The sequence below is a fragment of the Neoarius graeffei genome, chromosome 15 (genome assembly GCF_027579695.1).
Source record: "Neoarius graeffei isolate fNeoGra1 chromosome 15, fNeoGra1.pri, whole genome shotgun sequence".
Lineage (NCBI taxonomy): Eukaryota > Metazoa > Chordata > Actinopteri > Siluriformes > Ariidae > Neoarius > Neoarius graeffei.
Window position 1 is genome coordinate 55,480,379 of NC_083583.1, and position 24,417 is coordinate 55,504,795.

Consider the following 24,417-nt stretch of genomic DNA (forward strand, 5'->3'; position numbering starts at 1 on the left):
AATACGAACTTGTTCTTGATTCTAAGATTTCTGCTCTTGGCTGCAGGAGTGGAACCCAATGTGGTCTTCTGCTGTTGCATGCTGAGATGCTTTTCTGCTCATCGTGGTTGTAAAGAGTGATTATATGAGTTACTATATCCTTCCTAGCAGCTTGAACCACCTCAAATCTGGCCGTTTTCCTCTGACCTCTCTTATCAACAAGGCGTTTGTTTCCACTCACAGAACTGTCACTCACTCACTTGATGTTTTTTTGTTTTTGGCACCATTCTGTCTGTATAAACTCGAGAGACTGTCGTGTGTGAAACTCCCAGGAGATCAGCAGTTTCTGAAATACTCAAACCAGTCCCTGTGGCTCAAACCAACACCCATGCTACAATGAAAGAAAGGTCACACTTTGAGATCACCATTTTTCCCATTCTGATGTTTGAACATTGTGGACATGAACTGAAGCTCTTGATTTGTATCTGCATGATTTGATCCATTGCGCTGCTGTCAAGGGGTCGGCTGATTCGAGAACAGCATGTGAATGGATGGGTCTCATCTCATCTCATTATCTCTAGCCGCTTTATCCTTCTACAGGGTCGCAGGCAAGCTGGAGCCTATCCCAGCTGACTATGGGCGAAAGGCAGGGTACACCCTGGACAAGTCGCCAGGTCATCACAGGGCTGACACATAGACACAGACAACCATTCACACTCTCATTCACACCTACGGTCAATTTAGAGTCACCAGTTAACCTAACCTGCATGTCTTTGGACTGTGGGGGAAACCGGAGCACCCGGAGGAAACCCACGCGGACACGGGGAGAACATGCAAACTCCACACAGAAAGGCCCTCGCCGGACCCGGGGTTCGAACCCAGGACCTTCTTGCTGTGAGGCGACAGCGCTAACCACTACACCACCGTGCCGCCCTGAATGGATGGGTATTCCTAATAAAGTGGCCAGTGAGTGTGTGTATATCTATAGTATTTGTATGGAAAATTTCCTTTTGTCTTTAGATGCTGTTCATGTTTTCTGTACTTGTAATAAAAAAGGATAACTTACAGCTCTTTCTTTCTTTCTTTCTTTCTTTCTTTCTTTCCAATTAAACATTACAGTAGAAAGTTTGACGCTTGAGGTTGTCTGTTTACAGCTCACACAAGTTACATTATTTAAACCAGACTCACTGATTTGACCGTAAATGAATCACAGCTTGGCTGGTGGATTAGACAGACACAGAGCGCCACCTGGTGGATGCACAGGACTATATTAATGACAATAGAATTGAATAGAATAGGCATGAATGAGTTGCATATCAATATTTATAATCTTCAATGTTACAAAAGATGTAATTTATGATTGAATTATGAGATGGTCTAAACTTTGGTTAACGGTTTCCTGTTATTACAATGCCACTTGACTATATTCTGATCGTGGTGTCAGTGGGACTTAACTCTGTCTGCATTTCTGCTTAAAGACGCTGATGCAGCGACGCTTTAGTCCTTTCGTCTGTCCAGCTGTCTCACGTCCTCTGACAGATCAGATTGCAAAGCTGCAAATTTCATGTTAACACCATCCTCCATCAACACCATCGTACTGGATATCTTGTATATCACCAGCTCGCTGAGTTCTGCTGTAACTGCATTGTCGTGTTTACCATCTCCACTACTTCTCCACCAAGTTTCTCGTTAATATAACGCTGAACTTTTTTGAAAACAGTAAGTGAGACACGAAGCCCTCTCTCTTTTGTTCCTATCATTTATATTTGAGATTACTGACATTCTTCTTACCTATTCAACTCTTTTGTAACTGCATTATCCATGTCTCTCTGTGACGTCGGTGTGGCACACTACCACTAACTTCTCACAGCACCAACCAACAAGTTCTCACCAGAATCACTGAACAAATCACAAATATTTCAGGAGTTTTAGGCCCAATCCCAATTCTAATTTCTACCCCTACCCCTCCGCCTTCCCCTTGGCCCTTCCCCTTGAAACTGAGCTACAAGGGATAGGGCTTGAAATTCAACCCTTACGTATTGGGATAGCCCTTCAACGATCGCATACGTCATCGCGTACCTCCGTCAGCGTTTACGTTAGCAAAACGCGACCAAATGCGTCATTGGCTGCGACCAGCCGCTACAGTCAGAGCCAGAACAGAAATCTCTGCTGGCAGGGTGTGATTTGTTAACTAACACCACTGAATGGGATATCTTTGGCGCTTCGTGCACCACATCCGACAGAATGAGGTGTCAGAACACTCATGTAAACAATAAAAGCGAGAATAACAGAACAAAACGTACGCAGTCAAGCAACCGAAAACAATACTCACTCCCAAAGCTTTTTAGCAGCAGCTTGGATTTCAGAAATCGCTGCTCATTCTCAGCTCGAAAGCGAATCAAGTGGCGTGTTTCCTCTGGATAACAACTTAAAACACGTAAATAATGGAGAAAATACATTTATGACAATCTTTCGCCGCGGGAACCGCCATCTTTCTGAAATCCGCATGAAATCTCGCTGAAATCCGCATGGCATTGTGGGAAATCACTCAAACCCCTTCGTTCGGAGTCAGCTCCAGGAAAATCTCCGTTTGGAGGGGTACAGAAGCCCTACCCCTTCCCCTACCCCTCCGCGTTAACTGGGATTGGGATACCCCTACCCCTTCACGTGAACGCGCAAAATGGAGGGGAAGGGCTAAGGGGTTGGTCCAAGGGGTGAAATGGGATTCGGCCTTACTCTTACAAAAAGCCATTTTTGACCCAGGATCAGGGCCTTGACCTGCTCAGATATATAGTACCAGTTAAAAGTTTGTACACACTTTCTAATTCAATGTTTTTTTCGTTATTGTTGTGAATTAAAAGTCACTTCATGCCTTAAAGTAATGATGGATGTCGTTTCTCTTTACTTAGTTGAGCGGCTCTTGACATAATATGGATTACTACAGTTGTGGTGTTGAATAGGGCTATTTACTGTATTGTTATTATTTACTATTTAATCTCAAAAGCATTAAGAAGGCAAGAAATTCCACTAATTAACCTTTGATGAGACAGCTGATAATTGAAAAGCATTGCTGATGACACAACTGTGGCAAGTCTCATCAGTAAAAACGACGAGTCGGCATACAGAGAGGAGGTGCAACAGCTATCGTACTGGTGCAGAGTCAACAACCTGTCTCTGAACGTGGACAAAACAAAAGATATGGTTGTTAACTTCAGAAGAACGCAGAGTGACCACTCTCCACTGTACATCGACGGCTCACTCATGGAGAACGTCAAGAGCACCAAATTCCTTGGTGTTCATCTGGCAGAGAACCTCACCTGGTCCCTCAACACCTGCTCCATAGCCCAGCAGCATCTCTACTTCCTACAGAGACTGAGGAAAACCCATCTCCCATCCTCACAATATTCTACAGAGGGACTATTGAGAGCATTCTGAACAGCTGCATCATGGTCTGGTTTGGGAATTGCACCGTCTCAGATCACAAGATCCTACAGCGGATACTGAGGACAGCTGAGAAGATCATCGGAGTCTCTCTTCCCTCCATCATGGACATTTACACCACACACTGCATCTGGAAAGCTACCAGCATCGTGGCTGATCCCACACACCCCTCATGCAATCTCTTCACCCTCCTGCCGTCTGGAAAAAGGTACCGAAGCATTCAGGCCTTCACAGCCAGAATCTGTAACAGTTTCTTTCCACATGTTATCAGCCTCCTCAACTCTGTAGGACTGAACTGATACACATGGACTGTTGAACACACCACTCACACTGCAGTATTTGCACAGTGGACAATAATGCACTATTGCTTTACAATGCTTACAATGTCTTTCGCACACACAAGGTTTACATTTATTTATTTCCTTTGTAAGCTTTGTAAGGGGTGGCACGGTGGTGTAGTGGTTAGCGCTCTCGCCTCACAGCAAGAATGTCCGGGTTCGAGCCCCGTGGCCGACGAGGGCCTTTCTGTGTGGAGTTTGCATGTTCTCCCCGTGTTCGCATGGGTTTCTTTTGAGTGCTCTGGTTTCCCCCACAGTCCAAAGACATGCAGGTTAGGTTAACTGGTGACTCTAAATTGACCGTAGGTGTGAATGTGAGTGTGAATGGTTGTCTGTGTCTATGTGTCAGCCCTGTGATGACTTGGTGACTTGTCCAGGGTGTACCCCGCCTTTCACCCGTAGTCAGCTGGGATAGGCTCCAGCTTGCCTGCGATCCTGCAGAACAAGATAAAGTGGCTAGAGATAACGAGATGAGAAGCTTTGTAAGTCTCTGTCGTCTACGAGTTAGATCTTCCATTCAGGGTCCTTCTAGCATTTTAACAGTGGGTAAACTAAACAATCTGACTCCAGCCTTAGCAAAATTGTAAGAACAGCAATGACTGCGTAAATTTGTGGCATTTCATATTAAGGTACTTGTTGCTACGCATGTGCTATTCCACAAAGATGGCAAACACAGCTGAATCAGAGAGGGTCATGGGACATGTGATGTCATGTGCAAATGGTCTATATGCACACTCAACTCTGCACCTTATGTTGCTTGTGTCTGCACTTATATTGTTGTGTCATTTATTGTCTGCAAAAGAGTTGCACTCTTGCGCTTTATGTTGTTATACATACACTTGTAGTCCTGTGATGTTCAATGTAGCACCATGGTCCTGGAGAAACAGTGTTTCTTTTTAACTGTGTACTGTACCAAGTGTATATAGTTGAAATGACAAATAAAAAGACCTTGACCTTGACCATTCCAGGTGACTACCTCATGAAGCTGGTTAAGATAATGCCAATAGTGTGCAAAATGTCATCAAGGTAAATGCTGGATACTTTGAAGAATCTAAAATATGAAACATTTTTTGGGGTTTGTAACACTTTTTTTTTAATTTACCACATAATTCCAGATACAGTGGTGCTTGAAAGTTTGTGAACCCTTACAAATATGACCTAAAACATCATCAGATTTTCACACAAGTCCTAAAAGTAGATATAAAGAACCCAGTTAAACAAATGAGACAAAAAATATTATACTTGGTCATTTATTTATTGAGGAAAATCATCTAATATTACATATCTGTGTATGGTAAAAGTATGTGAACCTCTAGGATCAGCAGTTAATTTGAAGGTGAAATTAGAGTCAGTGTTTTCAATCAATGGGATAACAATCAGGTGTGAGTGGGCACCCTGTTTTATTTAAAGAAAAGGGATCTATCAAAGTCTGATCTTCACAACACATGTTTGTGGAAGTGTATCATGGCACGAACAAAGGAGATTTCTGAGGACCTCAGAAAAAGTGTTGTTGATGCTCATCAGGCTGGAAAAGGTTACGAAACCATCTCTAAAGAGTTTGGACTCCACCAATCCACAGTCAGACAGATTGTGTACAAATGGAGGAAATTCAAGACCATTCTTACCCTCCCCAGGAGTGGTCGACCAACAAAGATCACTCCAAGAGCAAGGCGTGTAATCGTCGGCGAGGTCACAAAGGACCCCAGGGTAACTTCTAAGCAACTGAAGGCCTCTCTCACATTGGCTAATGTTAATGTTCATGAGTCCACCATCAGGAGAACACTGAACAACAATGGTGCACATGACAGGGCTGCAAGGAGAAAGGCACTGCTCTCCAAAAAGAACATTGCTGCTCATCTGCAGTTTGCTAAAGATCACATGGACAAGCCAAAAGGCTATTGGAAAATTTTTTTGTCAACGGATGACACCAAAATAGAACATTTTGGTTTAAATGAGAAGCATTATGTTTGGAGAAAGGAAAACACTGCATTCCAGCATAAGAACCTTATCCCATCTGTGAAACATGGTGGTGGTAGTATCATGGTTTGGGCCTCTTTTGCTGCATCTGGGCCACGATGGCTTGCCATCATTGATGGAACAATGAATTCTGAATTATGCCAGCAAATTCTAAAGGAAAGTGTCAGGACGTCTGTCCATGAACTGAATCTCAAGAGAAGGTGGGTCATGCAGCAAGACAACAACCCTAAGCACACAAGTCGTTCTACCAAAGAATGGTTAAAGAAGAATAAAGTTAATGTTTTGGAATGGCCAAGTCAAAGTCCTGACCTTAATCCAATTGAAATCTTGTGGAAGGACCTGAAGCGAGCAGTTCATGTGAGGAAACCCACCAACATCCCAGAGTTGAAGCTGTTCTGTACGGAGGAATGGGCTAAAATTCCTCCAAGCCAGTGTGCAGGACTGACCAACAGTTACCAGAAACATTTAGTTGCAGTTATTGCTGCACAAGGGGGTCACACCAGATACTGAAAGCAAAGGTTCACATACTTTTCCCACTGACAGATATGTAATATTGGATCATTTTCTCATCTCATCTCATTTTCATCCGCTTATCCGGGGCTGGGTCGCGGGGGCAGCAGTCTGAGCATGGAAGCCCAAACTTCCCTCTCCCCAGACACCTCAGCCAGCTCCTCGGGAAGAAGACCGAGGCGTTCCCAGGCCAGCCGAGAGACATAGTCCCTCCAGCGTGTTCTGGGTCTTCCCCAGGGCCTCCTCCCAGGGGGACATGCCTGGAACACCTCCCCAGGGAGGTGTCCAGGAGGCATCTGAAAGAGATGCCCGAGCCACCTCAGCTGATTCCTCTCGATGTGGAGGAGCAGTGGCTGTACTCCAAGCTCCTCCTGAGTGACTGTGCTTCTCACCCTATCTCTAAGGGAGCGCCCAGCCACCCTGCGAAGGAAACTCATTTCGGCCGCTTGTATCCACAATCTTGTTCTTTCAGTCTTTACCCAAAGCTCATGACCATAGGTGAGAGTCGGAGCGTAGATCAACCGGTAAATTGAGAGCTTTGCCTTTTGGCTCAGCTTCTTCTTCACCACGATGGGCCGGTAAAGTGACAGCATCACTGCGGAGGCTGCACCAATCCGCCTGTCGATCTCACGCTCCATCCTTCCCTCACTCGTGAACAAGATCCCGAGATACTTAAACTCCTCCACTTGAGGCAGGACTTCTCCACCAACCTGAAGAGGGCAAGCCTTCCTTTTCCGGTCGAGAACCATGGCCTCGGACTTGGAGGTGCTGATTCTCATCCCAGCCGCTTCACACTCGACTGCAAACTGCCTCAGTGCATGCTGAAGGTCCTGGTTTGAAGAAGCCAACAGGACAATATCATCCGCAAAAAGCAGAGATGAAATCCTGTGGTTCCCAAACAGGATTCCCTCCGGCCCCTGGCTGCACCTAGAAAATCTGTCCATAAAAATTATGAACAGAACCGGTGACAAAGGGCAGCCCTGCCGGAGTCCAACATGCACTGGGAACAGGTCTGACTTACTGCCGGCAATGTGAACCAGACTTCTGCTCCGTTCGTACAGGGACTGGACAGCCCTTAGCAAAGAGCCCCGAATCCCATGCTCCCGAAGCACCCCCCACAGGATACCACAAGGGACATGGTCGAATGCCTTCTCCAGATCCACAAAGCACATGTGGACTGGTTGGGCAAACTCCCATGAACCCCCAAGCACCCTATGAAGGGTATAGAGCTGGTCCAGTGTTCCACGACCAGGACAAAAACCACATTGTTCCTCCTGGATCCGAGGTTCAACTATTGGCCGAATTCTCCTCTCCAGTACCCTGGAGTAAACCTTCCCGGGGAGGCTGAGAAGTGTGATTCCCCTATAATTGGAGGACACTCTCTGGTCCCCTTTCTTAAAAAGAGGGACCACCACCCCGGTCTGCCACTCCAGAGACACTGTCCCCAACCGCCATGTGATGTTGTAGAGGCGTGTCAGCCAAGACAGCCCCACAGCATCCAGAGACTTGAGATACTCAGGGCGGATCTCATCCACCCCTGGTGCCTTGCCACCGAGGAGCTTGCAAACCACCTCAGTGACTTCGGCTTGTGTAATGGACGAGTCCACCTCTGAGTCATCAGCATCCGCTTCCTCAATAGAAGACGTGACGGTGGGATTGAGGAGATCCTCAAAGTATTCCTTCCACCGCCTGACAATATCCCCAGTCGAAGTCAACAGCTCCCCACCCGCACTGTAAACAGTGTTGGCAGAGTACCGCTTCCCCCTCCTGAGGCACCGGACGGTTTGCCAGAATTTCTTCGAGGCCAACCGATAGTCCTCCTCCATGGCCTCACCGAACTCCTCCCAGTTCCGAGTTTTTGCCTCCACAACTGCCCAAGCTGTGGCACGCCTGGCCTGCCGATACCCGTCAGCTGCCTCAGGAGTCCCAGAGGCCAACATGGCCCAATAGGACTCCTTCAGCTTGATGGCATCCCTTACTTACGGTGTCCACCACCGGGTTCAGGGATTGCCGCCACAACAGGCACCAGAGACCTTGTGGCCACAGCTCTGAACAGCCACGTCGACAATGGAGGCAGAGAACATGGTCCACTCAGACTCAATGTCCCCCGCCTCCCTCGGAAGCTGGGAGAAGCTCTCCCGGAGGTGGGAGTTAAAGACCTCCCTGACAGAGTGCTCTGCCAGACGTTCCCAGCAGACCCTCACCATACGTTTGGGCCTGCCAGGTCTGTCCAGCTTCCTCCTCCACTAGCGGATCCAACACACCACCAGGTGGTGATCAGTTGACAGCTCAGCCCCTCTCTTCACCCGAGTGTCCAAGACATAGGGCCGGAGATCAGATGAAACGACAGCAAAGTCAATCATCAACCTCCGACCTTAGGTGTCCTGGTGCCACATGCACTTATGGACACCCCTATGCTCGAACATGGTGTTCGTTATGGACAAACCGTGACTAGCACAGAAGTCCAATAACAAAGCACCACTTGGGCTCAGATCGGGGAGGCCGTTCCTCCCAATCATGCCCCTCCAGGTGTCACTGTCATCGCCCACATGAGCGTTGAAGTCCCCCAGTAGAACAATGAAGTCCCCAGTCTGAGCACCTCTCAGTACCTCTCCCAGGGACTCCAAGAAGGCCGGATACTTTATACTGCTATTTGGCCCATAGGCACAAACAGCAAGAGCCCTCTCCCCAACCCGAAGGCACAGAGAGGCGACCCTCTCGTTCACTGGGGTAAACTCCAACACATGGCGGCTGAGCTGGGGAGCAATAAGCAAGCCCACACCAGCCCGCCGCCGCTCACCGTGGGCAACTCCAGAGAAGCAGAGAGTCCAGCCCCTCTCAAGGAGCTGGGTTCCAGAGCCCAAGCTGTGCATGGAGGTGAGCCCAGCTATCTCTAGCCGGTACCTCTCAACCTCCCACACAAGCTCAGGCTCTTTCCCCCCCAGCGAAGTGACATTCCATGTCCCAACAGCTAGCTGCTGTGTTCGGGGATCAGGTTGTCAAGGCCCCTGCCTTTGACTGCCGCTCAATCCACACTGCACCGGCCCCCTACGGCTACCTCTGTGGGTGGTGAACCCACAGGAGGTCGGGCCCATGTCACCACTTCGGGCTGAGCCTGGCCGGGCCCCGTGGGTAAAGGCCTGGCCACCAGGCGCTCGCATACAAGCCCCAACCCTGGGCCTGGCTCCAGGATGAGGCCCCGGCTGCGCCATACCGGGCGACGTCACGGTCCTTGATTTTTTTATTTCCATAAGGGGGTTTGGTGAACTGCTCTTGATCTGGCCTGTCACCTAGGACCTGTCTGCCTTGGGAAACCCTAACAGGGGCGTAATGCCCCTGACAACATAGCTCCTAGGATCATTCAAGCACACAAACCCCTCCACCACAATAAGGTGGCAGTTCTAGAAAGGTTCACATACTTTTGCCACTGACAGATATGTAATATTGGATCATTTTCCTCAATAAATAAATGACCAAGTGTAATATTTTTGTCTTGTTTGTTTAACTGGGTTCTCTTTATCTACTTTTAAGACTTGTGTGAAAATCTGATGATGTTTTAGGTCATATTTATGCAGAAATATAGAAAATTCTAAAGGGTTCACAAACTTTCAAGCACCACTGTATGTTTCATGTGTTATTTCATAGTTTTGATGTCTTTAGTATTGCTCTGTAGAAAATAGTCAAAATACAGAAAAACCTATGAATGAGTAGGGATGCACAAACTTTCGACTGGTACTGTATGAGTATTGACTTGCAGGTAACTTTGGATAAAAGCATATGGCAAATAAAACATGGGTTAAATGTAAACAGATCATGATTCCTCATATAAACATGCTTGCACATATGATTTATTTCATACCCATAGTGTTGTTAAATTCTTGATTGTGTGAGATTTCTAGTCAGAGTATGTTGATTAATGTTGTATAACAGCAGCTCTGATGGTTGTACCTGCTCTAATTCAAAATACAGGATTATATACAATACATGCACTTACTCTTATACAGCACAGAAGGAGTCTCCAGCATCAGTGCTTTATAAATGTCAAAGGTAAAGCTGTTCTTTAAAGCAGATACGCAGAGCCTTTATTTTTAAATACATTTCCGAGTGGATCATATCTCCATCCTTGACCCTTGTATGGTGCAAAAATGGAGATAAAAAATATATATTTTTGAGAATTAAAATCAACTGCAAAGTTGGCATTGGAGCTGCCCCACTGAGCCAGCCAGCTGAGTGCGTGACATCACAGCGGTAACCGGTTTTAAGGCCAAGGCCTTTTACAGCTATAGACCAAAGTCATATAAATAAAAAATTATGGTGAAAGTAAGAAATCCCGTTACCGACTTGCTCAACTAAGACTGATTTGACTTCATTGATCGTGGGTTGACTCATTAAAACAGGATAGGGGTTATAACTTATGCAACATACATGTACATGCATGCATTTTCACTGATAAAATGTAAAAGGCTAATTAAATAATCAGATGAACTGAGACAATCACATTCTGAAGCAAATTAAATAATCTTATACTGCTAACTTAAATACACAATACAAGTTACATGGATTAATCTAAATGCAGGTAAACAATGTTTTTTTTTTTATCCAAATGAGAGTCGGAGCTTACCCGTCTGTGTTCTCGCTTCTTGAAGGCCGACCTTGTGGCCGACTGCTTTGAAACAATCTGGCTTTCAGTTGTTTGTTCAGTTCTCCGTTCATTTGCTTCTTCCACGTAAGGGAGAGATGGCAGCAATATCTCATCTCATCTCATCATCTCTAGCAGCTTTATTCTGTTCTACAGGGTCGCAGGCAAGCTGGAGCCTATCCCAGCTGACTACGGGCGAAAGGCGGGGTACACCCTGGACAAGTCGCCAGGTCATCACAGGGCTGACACATAGACACAGACAACCATTCACACTCACATTCACACCTACGGTCAATTTAGAGTCACCAGTTAACCTAACCTGCATGTCTTTGGACTGTGGGGGAAACCGGAGCACCCGGAAGAAACCCACACGGACACGGGGAGAACATGCAAACTCCGCACAGAAAGGCCCTCGCCGGCCACGGGGCTCGAACCCGAACCTTCTTGCTGTGAGGCGACAGCGCTAACCACTACACCACCGTGCAGCCCGCAATTGAACTTCTCATCTTATCTCATTATCTCTAGCCGCTTTATCCTGTTCTACAGGGTCGCAGGCAAGCTGGAGCCTATCCCAGCTGACTACGGGCGAAAGGCGGGGTACACCCTGGACAAGTCGCCAGGTCATCACAGGGCTGACACATAGACACAGACAACCATTCACACTCACATTCACACCTACGGTCAATTTAGAGTCACCAGTTAACCTAACCTGCATGTCTTTGGACTGTGGGGGAAACCGGAGCACCCGGAGGAAACCCACGCGGACACGGGGAGAACATGCAAACTCCGCACAGAAAGGCCCTCGCCGGCCACGGGGCTCGAACCCGAACCTTCTTGCTGTGAGGCGACAGCGCTAACCACTACACCACCGTGCAGCCCGCAATTGAACTTCTCATCTTATCTCATTATCTCTAGCCGCTTTATCCTGTTCTACAGGGTCGCAGGCAAGCTGGAGCCTATCCCAGCTGACTACGGGCGAAAGGCGGGGTACACCCTGGACAAGTCGCCAGGTCATCACAGGGCTGACACATAGACACAGACAACCATTCACACTCACATTCACACCTACGGTCAATTTAGAGTCACCAGTTAACCTAACCTGCATGTCTTTGGACTGTGGGGGAAACCGGAGCACCCGGAGGAAACCCACGCGGACACGGGGAGAACATGCAAACTCCGCACAGAAAGGCCCTCGCCGGCCACGGGGCTCGAACCCAAACCTTCTTGCTGTGAGGCGACAGCGCTAACCACTACACCACTGTGCAGCCCGCAATTGAACTTACTTTCCTTTAAAAATAAATTAATAAATACATACATACATACTTTCCTTTTCTTGTAGTTTTCTTTGTTGGTACTGCACCCTCTTTCAATATGGGCTTATAGCCAACGCTCCTCAACAGATCAGAGGTCTCGTACGACTCTTCAGTAAAACGTGCAGAGCAGATGAGAGACCACTTCGTAGGCGCCCAATGGGCCTGTAAACTTTTCACAAAACGTGTATAGATCTGTGCAGTTTGAACATTCTTGGGCCATGAATGCAACGTAAATCCACCTTCTGTCGTGTTGCTGCACCCACCAGCAACACATCTACATGGCATGGCGATAAATTAGCTCAAAATGGAGGATCGGCGTTGCAGTCAGCTCTGTGTTTTAGTATAGCGGAAATGGCGATGAGACTGATAGACTTCCTGCTGTGACGTTACAGATGTCAAGGTCATTCACTCAGACCGCTACCTATATAAATCACTTTAATTGTAAAAATTACTATATTAGATTTATTCTTAACACTTAAAACTATTCCTGTGCCATTCTTGAGGTCTCAAGGCATTTATAAACGAAAGTGAGGTCAATGGTTCTGCGTATATGCTTTAAGTTTTCTGGAATGAGGAAAGTCTCCAGGTCTTTGAGCTTGATACAGGGTTAGTCAAAATTATGTTAACACTAATGGATTATTTTTCTCCTGAATGTGTGGTGCGCTGTGACCGCTGCTGGCGTACTTGGGCCCTACTTTTTTGACATCCCAACAGTGACGTCAGATGTCTACTTACAGATGGTGCAGCAGTATGCCATTGATGAACTTCCACTACAGATCTGATTGGTGGGGTATTTCCAACAGGATGGGCAATGCTGCATTTTGGCCGTACTGTTCACACTTATCTCGATCACACATTTCCAGGTCGATGGATAGGTCGTGGTGGACCATTACCGTGGCCTCCACACTCCCTTGATTTGACGACCTGTGATTTCTGGTTATGGGGTATGGTGAAGGAGCGCATGTATAGCAGGAAAGTTTGTGATATCAGTGACCTTAAGGACAGAATAAGGACTGTGGTATCATCTATTCCCTACGAAATGTGTGTCCAGGCTTTAAATGGTCCTGTTGCTCGCTGGTTTTTGTGTATTGAACACGATGGCGAACAGGTTGAGACCATCCTGTAAATCATCTTGCACATATATATGTTTTGTGAAAAAATGGTTTCTACCATTTAAATGTTAACATAATTTTGACTAACCCTGTATTTTACACTTATTGCTGCTGGAGGTTGTGTATTGTCCAGTAAAACACACACGACATGATTGAAAGTATAGACACATGAACATGACACCCGTATGTGCTTGTTGAACATCATATTCCAAAGGCATAGGCATTAATCTTGAGTTCATCCATCTTTTGTTGTTATAACAGCCTCTACTCTTCTTCTGGCAAGATGTTCCATGAGATATTGGAGTGTTGCTATGGAGATTTGTGCTCATTCAGCCACAAGAACATTGGGGTGCAATCAATGTTGCAGTTCATCATAAAGGTGTTCAGTGGGGTTGAGTGCAGGACACTCAAGTTTTTCCACTCCAACTTGGCAAACCATGTCTTCATGGAGTGTGCTTTGTGCACAGGGGCATTGTCATGCTGGAACTGGTTCAGGCCTCTTAGTCCCAGTGAAGGGAAATGGTAATGCTAAAGGATACGACGACATTCTCGACAATTGTGTGCCTCTGAGTTTATGGCAACGGTCTGGGGAAGAATCACATACTTTTGGATCCTATCTTGGGAACACTCGGAGCGAGGCAGGATGGGACGCAGTTTATGAAGGACGATCTACTGTAAGTACTGGTGGGTTTTTTGGCAGGTCAAAGGAAACCAAAGAACGTGGAGGAAACCCATAATGATAAACCCCATACACAGTAACAGAAGCACAGACAAGAATCATGGAGGACTTGGAGCTTGCTTTTCTATTAGAATCACTGAAATGTGATTCTAATATGTTCAGTGATAAACAACAGTGTGTGTGTGCGCGCAATATTCCTCTATTTATATTGTTAGATTTTAAAAGTGCTATCAAGTTAACAAAAAACATTTATATACTTCCGCATGACAGCTCTTTGCTAAAATGTCAGACAGGATGCAAAAACGTTTTGTCCGCGATTTCTGGCATTTCTGTTTGCAAGGCTGTGACCTTGAAAGAATGCAACACCACACACACACTTAGCTAAAGGCTCTTTATTTCCAAAAATGTCCAGAAAATGCTGCTAATCATCAACAACAAATTCTCAAGAAGAGCAACAGAGGCACAGCCCCGTAAAACATCACAGCATGGGATCCATTCGAATTAAATATACTGTACAAATAGCTGGACTCCAAAAGGAAGTAAACATTCAGCCAATCAGTGGAATGGAGTGGTGTGAGCGAGAACATGAATAACAAGAAGGCGAGTTGTATTTGCTCATGATTACTGAAGAGAATCATCCTCTTTTTGTGTGCGTATAACGTACACACATCAATATAAATGATATCTGACCAATCGGCTCCCAATCTGGATTCATCTTTAAAGCTTTATTTACAAAATACTAACAAAAACCTGTCAGTTAATCAATATTCCATTCATTTATGAACAGATCTTCTTAAAGATCATTTTAGAAATATATTAAGTATGAAATCTTTTTTTTAACAAAGACACTTAAAGCTTTCAGAGTACAGAAATGCAGAAAACATGTCGAGTCACTCTGAACTACAGTCGATCTGAATAGAAAAAAACACTTCAAGGCACAATTTTTGAACGTTAAACACCAAATATTGACCTGGATCTGCCTCCCCCAACACCCCCGCATGAAAAAACACTAAACCCTTGAATCAATATTGAGCTCAAGACTGAAAGATACAGTGACCTTCACCAAGCAGAGGAATATTAAAGACAGAACCGCACCGTTTCATGGTCAAAGATTCGAAAGGGAAAAAAAAAAAAGACAGAATGAAGGAAGCAGTGATGAGGAACGGTTACGTGCAGCGTGAAGGAAGCTGATAGAAAATAAACAGAAGTCTGTTATACTTATGATCAAAAAAAAAAAACCCACCACCACCGGTTGAGTCAGCAACCTAAGTGCACGGGAAAATAAAATTTGTCAGTGAAGAACAAGCAATAAAGGATTTAATCTTAATGACGTGTGCGAAAGAATGGTAGATATGTTTATTTTAAAAATAATAATAATTAAAAAAATACATTCAGTTCAATTTTAATCAGCAAGGAATTAAATTTGCACATTGATTTGGCTTTATTCTGTTTTAATAATAGACACGCACTAAAGGAGCTGCAAAAGAAGGGAAAAGAGGGAAAAAAACAACTTTTTTTTGTGCCTCAAGTGTAGAAGCCCCTCATCATTTTCAGCTGAAGGGGGAAGAAAAAAAAAAACCTTTCTACAACATGCATGGGAGCAAGGAATTAAATTTGCACCATCATTTGGTTTTATTCTGTCTCGATGACCTCCTGCAAATAATAGACAGCTGCACCAAATTAAAAAAAAAAAAATTCAAACCTAACTTTTTTTTTGCCTCAAGCATAGAGGTCCGTTGCCATTTTCAGCCGAAGGGGAAAAAATAAAAATAAATAAAATTACGCCTTCTGCAGATTAAATTCTAATTTATAAACCTTCTGGAATTTCTGTTGTTTGGTTTTCCTTTCTGTATGGCGAAAACGGGACCCCAAAAAAAACCCCACACACTGCATATGCATAGGAGGCGCTCTGTTAGTGCAGAGAACAAAAAAGGCTGAATTTCCAGATGTGGTGTTCAGATTTGGAGATGCATATTTAAACATCATTTCCAGAACAGCACAATAACCCTGTACAACCCAGCTTTAATCAATCAGCGCACACACACACTTCATTTAACACAGAGCTGCACAGTGTTTTTAGTTCACCATCGTCACAATACTCACGTTGGCAATACTGAGATTATATCGAAAAGCAATATAATATTGTATCAATATCGTGCAGCTCCATTACATTAGACCATATTCTCCCGAATGCTGTAATACACACATGAGAGAGAGACATGGCAAAATAGTATGCATGTCACCGCATAAAAGAAGAAAATTAAAATAAAAATCGCTGAAAAGGAGGAAAAATCTAAACACACACATATGGCATCACACCTCCAGGAATTTATCATCTGATACAGAACTCATTGCACAGTTTCACAGCTGCAGAGACGTCTGGTAAGCAGTTTCAGTAGAAAACAGGACCAAAGGTATCAGGTTTACTCAAAACACACAACAGTATGAGGTCCATCTTTGCAACGAAGAAACTCTCAAGATTGTTTTTTTGGTCGGTTTATGGTCCGTTCCACTTTATTGCTGAAGAAAAAAAAAAGGCATGATTAGTGATGGCTGCTTAGCCAAGAGTGCTAAAATCTACCATTATATCACTCATCAAAAAAATTCCCGTGCAGGGATTGGTCAAGGATGGTTCACGTGACATAAAATAGTTCCGCCACTGATTACGCAATGCATCTCGTGACATCAAAAAAAAAAAAAAAAAAAAGGATATGGCGCGAGTCAGTCATGGTACAGCTTGGATATACCATGAAGTGATGTCATAATTTCAATCTATACAGCCGACTCGAGTCATAGCTGTGTCTCTGCGAGGATTTGTGTGTGTGTAGATCTACGTATCATGATCATGCCTAGTGAGGCAAGCGATATCATGGTATATGCGCAGGTCGCTCCAACGTAAACAACAAACATGGCTGCCTCCAGTGAGTTTATGCCGAGATTCAATCTTAACGCTTGGTTTGGAATTTTTTTGATGAGGGATACACTACCGTTCAAAAATTTGGGGTCACTTTGAAATGTCCTTGTTTTTGAAAGAAAAGCACTGTTCTTTTCAATGAAGATCACTTTAAACTAATCAGAAATCCACTCTATACATTGCTAATGTGGTAAATGACTATTCTAGCTGCAAATGTCTGGTTTTTGGTGCAATATCTCCATAGGTGTATAGAGGCCCATTTCCAGCAACTCTCACTCCAGTGTTCTAATGGTACAATGTGTTTGCTCATTGCCTCAGAAGGCTAATGGATGATTAGAAAACCCTTGTACAATCATGTTAGCACAGCTGAAAACAGTTGAGCTCTTTAGAGAAGCTATAAAACTGACCTTCCTTTGAGCAGGTTGAGTTTCTGGAGCATCACATTTGTGGGGTCGATTAAATGCTCAAAATGGCCAGAAAAATGGCTTGACTAGATTTTCTATTCGTTTTACAACTTATGGTGGTAAATAAAAGTGTGACTTTTCATGGAAGACACAAAATTGTCTGGGTGACCCCAAACTTTTGAACGGTAGTGTATAAATCAAATATACCACAGAGACAGCGGGAATTACGGATTCTCTTCGGTGACTGGCACAGGACTATTTTCTTCATGGCTGCGCCCCTTAGAGAATCCATAATTTCAACTGAAGCCTCTCAAGTTCATGGTATATTTGATTAATAGCTCAGGTTGAGTAATGTATTATACCTCAAGGTCTCACTGATGGCAAAATAAGAATAAATTACGCACACCATCACCACACACTTGAGGCTGAATCATACTCGTTTTTAACTTCACAGACTCAAAATGGCTGCCATGTCCATTCCGCAGTCCTTTGGAGTATTATTTGTGCACGTTCTCACGAATTAACGAAGGCAGAATATCAACACCATGGGACATCTTGACTATACAAACTAGTGTACTCTCAAACCACTTGCTTACGGATTATTCTACACCGTTATCGTGTATTGCTTTTCCTCGGACGTTTATGCCACTTTTCCACTACAAACGCGGCTGAGTTGGGCTGAGCCGTGCCGTGCTGAGTTGGGCTGAGTCGAGCTGAACGGGGCTGTTGGAGTTGCATTTCGACTACAACCGCGCTGAACCGTGCTGGCTGGAAGTGGGTGGACACATTGGGTGGAGTTAGCGAAAGTGGGTGGACGTCACGTGATGTCGTTAAGCAGCGCAAACAGTGACATCAGTGACCTTTTAAGTGGTAGTCTCACGACCCGGATAGTAAACAATAAACATGGAGTCGTTAGTGTTGCTGGTCTTGGTGCTGTGGCTTGTTGTCACCAACAACGCCAACAGATACTGGCAAGAGCGTATAGATGAGGCGAGGCGCATAAGGCTTCATAATTCTCGTAATTCGTAATTCTTCTTCTTCCGGGTTTACGGTGTTTACAGATCCCAGCGTGCTCACGGGGCGTGTGTGGGAGTGTGAGGACACTCCTCCTCACCAATCAGTGCACAGGGGAGTGTCTGCTCACGCCCCCAGCCTCACTCGGCTCGGTTTGGCTCGCTTCAGCCCCACTCCAAAACGGTGCGAGTTTTAGGGGCTAAGCAGGGCTGAAGCGAGCTGAGTCGTGCTGTTCTTTGGTAGTCGAAACGCGAGCCATGTCGGGCTGAAGTGAGCTGAAAAAGGGTAGTGGAAAAGGGCCATTAGTGTTTGAATTTTTTAAATCTCCTATGGAGCCTTCAAACCCACTGAAAGGTCTGTTTCATGGAGCAGTCTTCAGACTTTTCAAAATTCGTAAGATCAGAGTTTTCATTTTGAGACGCAGATCATGACAACGACAGGACAAACTCCTAAAAAGAAGCAGGGCTCGGTAGCGCGTTTCACAGTTCCACTCGCAATCCCGAGATGTTTTGGCTCTGATGAGGCATCTAGTGGACGTCACTTTAATGCTCCAGATGTGCATAAGATATTCAGTAATAATTGAGAAAACAATGCCATTTGCATTGCTGTTGATTCTTCTGCGCGCACACACACACACACGTCGGGAATAAACCAGACTTTTAATAAGGCAGCTGCATTCAGGATTTGTGTGTGTGTGTTTCAAATCTGTAATGATCTACTGCATTTATAATGTTTCCTCTGAAGAACCAACACGATAAACAAAAGCTTTTACACCTTTCCTTTAAACAAACAATCCCACAAAACTTATGGTTCCATCATCTGTCCTTTTGGGTCATTTGAACTTTATGTGTGATTAGTCCATCTGTTTTAGTTTTTCTTCCAAAATGCATCTGGAGGAGAGAAAAAAATAAAATAAAATAAATAATCCGCCTTGATCTTGCTCTTTTACCTGCAACTATACTACTGATGACGTGCTCCAGCTGTGTGAGTGACATGCGCTGAAAAAATATCACTCTGGGCAGGCATGGAACGACAGATCATGCAACAATAAATCACAATGCAAATTTAATGATGATTCAAATCGAAATTAAAAATAAACTGTGATCCTCAGACTGTAATCTCTTAGTATTTCTAGCTGTAAGTGAGTTGTTTAGACAGCAGAGGGCGCAAGAACGTACAACAGCAGGAATACAGTGACTTCCCTGTAGGTGGAAGGAACACAGCTCTAAAGCTGCGAACACACAAAAAGCAGATGTAAAATGATGAAGAGCCATTGTGCGATTGACTCTACAAACAGATTTAACAAGAAATCAGAGCTGTCTTTTTACAGACTGCTGAAGGGTAAAGAAAAGAGACGAGAAATTAAAGGAGTACAAATGGTCATACAAGTTTATTGAAAAAAAACGGCCTGTGTGTCACTAACTTTTTCTCATTTTAATTCTTTTTTCAAAAAAACACTGTGGGAAAGTCAAATCGTGAACCCAATATTGACATCCTGACCACCTTTTGATGGACTCCCCCCCCCAAATTATAAAGCGACCTTGGGTATGAGAACAGTGCTATATAAATTCAACTGATTAATTTTTTATTCTTAATATTGGGCATTGAATCAAATCATGAATTAGATTAATCGTTGCATGCCTAACTCTGCGATAATCACCTGACGACTAACTCTGCATGAACCTACACTACCGTTCAAAAGTTTGGGGTCACCCAGACAATTTTGTGTTTTCCATGAAAAGTCACGCGTTTATTTCCCAGCATAAGTTGTAAAATGAATAGAAAATATAGTCAAGGCATTTTTCTGGCCATTTTGAGCATTTAATCGACCCCACAAATGTGATGCTCCAGAAACTCAATCTGCTCAAAGGAAGGTCAGTTTTATAGCTTCTCTAAAGAGCTCAACTGTTTTCAGCTGTGCTAACATGATTGTACAAGGGTTTTCTAATCATCCATTAGCCTTCTGAGGCAATGAGCAAACACATTGTACCATTAGAACACTGGAGTGAGAGTTGCTGGAAATGGGCCTCTATACACCTATGGAGATATTGCACCAAAAACCAGACATTTGCAGCTAGAATAGTCATTTACCACATTAGCAATGTATAGAGTGGATTTCTGATTAGTTTAAAGTGATCTTCATTGAAAAGAACAGTGCTTTTCTTTCAAAAATAAGGACATTTCAAAGTGACCCCAAACTTTTGAACGGTAGTGTACACTCTCAGAAAATAAAGTATATTACTGTACCTTTACAGGTACAACGGCGAGTCACTGGGGCAGGACCCTCGAAGGTACTTATCTGGGGGTGGACTTCCCGAAAGCCTCTTAAAGGAACAGTCCACCGTACTTCCATAATGAAATATGCTCTTATCTGAATTGAGACGAGCTGCTCCGTACCTCTCCGAGCTTTGCGCGACCTCCCAGTCAGTCAGACGCAGTCAGACGCGCTGTCACTCCTGTTAGCAATGTAGCTAGGCTCAGCATGGCCAATGGTATTTTTTGGGGCTGTAGTTAGATGCGACCAAACTCTTGCGCGTTTTTCCTGTTTACATAGGTTTATATGACCAGTGATATGAAACAAGTTCAGTTACACAAATTGAAACGTAGCGATTTTCTATGCTATGGAAAGTCGGCACTATAATGACAGGCGTACTAACACCTTCTGCGCGCTTCGGCAGCGCATTGATACGGAGCTCAGATATCAATGGGCTGTCGAAGCGCGCAGAAGGTGTTAGTACGCCTGTCATTATAGTGCCGACTTTCCATAGCATAGAAAATCGCTACGTTTCAATTTGTGTAACTGAACTTGTTTCATATCACTGGTCATATAAACCTATGTAAACAGGAAAAACGCGCAAGAGTTTGGTCGCATCTAACTACAGCCCCAAAAAATACCATTGGCCATGCTGAGCCTAGCTACATTGCTAACAGGAGTGACAGCGCGTCTGACTGCGTCTGACTGACTGGGAGGTCGCGCAAAGCTCGGACAGGTACGGAGCAGCTCGTCTCAATTCAGATAAGAGCATATTTCATTATGGAAGTACGGTGGACTGTTCCTTTAAGGCCAAGAGTGTCTTTAATTACCTCCTAAGATCCATCGTTAAGCTAACGTGGTTTTCCCGAACAACATCGCAGCCCTTTAGTTTGCTCTGAATTTACAAGAGACCCGGAACACTCATTCAAAACAAAGAGCGACTCGCTCAGAACCGAATACACAGACTGCGCCTCCGAGGGACTCTCACAGGCAACGGGGGAAACTGGTGTTGAATCTGCTGCCGGTGTTCAGTTATTTTTTCCTGTACGTTGCAAGTACATCGAGGTAATTATTAAATAAATATACGCAAAACAGGGCGGCACGGTGGTGTAGTGGTTAGCGCTGTCGCCTCACAGCAAGAAGGTCCTGGGTTCGAGCCCCGGGGCCGGCGAGGGCCTTTCTGTGTGGAGTTTGCATGTTCTCCCCGTGTCCGCGTGGGTTTCCTCCGGGTGCTCCGGTTTCCCCCACAGTCCAAAGACATGCAGGTTAGGTTAACTGGTGACTCTAAATTGACCGTAGGTGTGAATGTGAGTGTGAATGGTTGTCTGTGTCTATGTGTCAGCCCTGTGATGACCTGGCGACTTGTCCAGGGTGTACCCCGCCTTTCGCCCGTAGTCAGCTGGGATAGGCTCCAGCTTGCCTGCGACCCTGTAGAAGGATAAAGCGGCTAGAGATGATGAATGAATGAATGAATGAATGAATATACGCAAAACATTATGAATATATTTCAATATGTTATGGAATTACGTCTGGATATCGGAATGTCGCATTAACATCGCCATATTTTAATCAAATTTAACTCCCTTAGGCGAGCGATTATTGAATTTAGTGTCATAAATGAGACATTTCTGCACCTCTAACATTGTGTGTAAGAGAGAGAGAGGTTTTGATCTGTCTCTACCTAACGAGGTTGAACTGACCTCATACCGTATATACCTCCTTAGATAGAGACAGAGCAAAAACCCCCCTCTCCCTCTCTCTCTCTCTCTCTCTGCGCGCACATATAAGGGAGAACATTGCCAACTTGGCATTGTGGATAACAGTTGAAATAATCCTGATTGTATGTTTGAGTAATAGTGAAATGAGCGAACACGGGGAACACATTTACTTCATTATTTAGGTCATTCTTTCATGTGAACGTTTATTCATTTAATGTTTAAAAAAAAAAAAAACATGCTTGGAATTTAAAAAAAAGGCCAAAAATGTAAAATAGTTTCGATTATTAATTACCGCATTATATAAAATAATGCTTAATGACAATACAGTAACATATTTTAAAACACTTTATATTTCATTATTTCTCGTTTAAAAAAAAAAAAAAACGCCCACGAACACCATTTGACCTCATCGACTGGATTCAGCAACTACTAATGCCTATACTGGGGACGCGGACTGCAAAGAAGCTCTTCATAACGTTGCTCTTCAGACTCCTTCTGACGAGTGAGTGAGTGAGTGAGTTCGGGAAAACCACATACAGAGACAACGTTCGTTGCTTCAGCGCGTCTCTCAACTCTCTCTTTAACCCTAAAGAGCAACATTATCAGGAAACCTACCCCTATCCCAGTACCTTTTATATACTGCTTGGGAACATAGACGTACCTTTTTGGCTCTAAAAAGGGACACGTGGTTACCCTGAGGACCAATAATGAGCCCTAGGGGGTACATTAGTATAAATTGTACCTTGGGGGACAGAAATGGACTCGTACTGTAGCTCTGGTTCTATCAGTGTACAGTCTGGGCTAGAACGAAATCAGCCCCAGCGTGGCTTCATTATCAGTACATCATATGTGGCGCTGTAGCGCTCGGTTTCCTTCAGACTTCAGGATGGCAAAAATGAAATCACGGATATCGTTTTATCTTTGAACGACATTAGAGTTGAGTCTTTCTAGTCCATTTATACCCTGCTGCACAGAACAGAAGAGTAACGTGCACAAATGATATTCAAAACAGATTTAAAATGTGTTCATTACCTTCAGCATCCTCTTGGCCCTCAGGACTCATCTAATAAACATAAAAACAAAATCAGCAAGCTGACTGCATTTAAAAAAAAAAAAAACAGTGCAAACATAAATATGGACTGACGCTAAAGAGGTCACGGCTTTGTTTTCCTCGCCTTATAAGGACTTTCCATTAACATAACCATCACTGCAGCTAATCAGCATTACGCTACACTTAGGCCAAGTTTACATTAGACCGTATCTGTCTCGTTTTCTTCGCGGATGCACTGTCCGTTTACATTAAACCGCCTGGAAACGCCGGGAAACGGGAATCCGCCAGGGTCCACGTATTCAATCCAGATTGTGTCTGGTCCGGTGCTGTGTAAACATTGAGAATACGCGGATACGCTGTGCTGAGCTCTAGCTGGCGTCGTCATTGGACAACGTCACTGTGACATCCACCTTCCTGATTCGCTGGCGTTGGTCATGTGACGCGACTGCTGAAAAACGACGCGGACTTCCGCCTTGTATCACCTTTCATTAAAGAGTATAAAAGTATGAAAATACTGCAAATACTGATGCAAATACTGCCCATTGTGTAGTTATGATTGTCTTTAGGCTTGCCATCCTTCCACTTGCAAGTGGTAAGTGACGCGCATGCCCGACATGCACTGAGATCACACACACAGCGGCTCAGTCCCGAATCACTGCTTGTTCACTTCACTCGCGCGCTCTGTGAGCTGCGCAGGGCCGGAGTGCGCACCCTCCAGAGGGCACTCGCTGTTCAGGGCGGAGTGATTTGGAGCGCAGGATGCCTGCGGAGCCGAGCGTATCCGTGTATTGGCGTTGCTGTGTGCACGCGAATCGTGTATTGGTGTTGCTGTGTGCACGCTAATCGTTTTAAAAACGTTAATCTGATGATCCGCTGATACGGTCTAATGTAAACCCCACCTTAAATTTAGCTCCAACTGTAACCTCAGGAACAAAAAGGAAACATTACGCCTAGCGATGACCAAATGAGGCTCTGAAGCGAGTATCGAGTATAAGAGGGCGTGGAAGACGAAGCCCCGCTTCGAAGCGTGTATCGTTTTGCAGAAAACCACGTGACGGATGACAGACGAGGCCT

General features: G+C 44.6%; 1 protein-coding gene across 4 annotated transcripts in view; it reads right to left on the reverse strand.

Annotated features, from left to right (window-relative positions):
* The window catches only part of fam174c (family with sequence similarity 174 member C), a 301,306-nt gene that overhangs the window by 252,065 nt on the left and 24,824 nt on the right, over positions 1-24,417 (reverse strand). For 2 of the 4 annotated variants that reach the window (XM_060941665.1, XM_060941664.1), the window contains exon 3: positions 23,325-23,355. In XM_060941665.1, coding sequence (XP_060797648.1) covers positions 23,352-23,355 — 4 coding nt within the window. In that variant the 3' untranslated portion in view covers positions 23,325-23,351. The other 2 variants (XM_060941662.1, XM_060941663.1) reach the window with 2 other exon arrangements.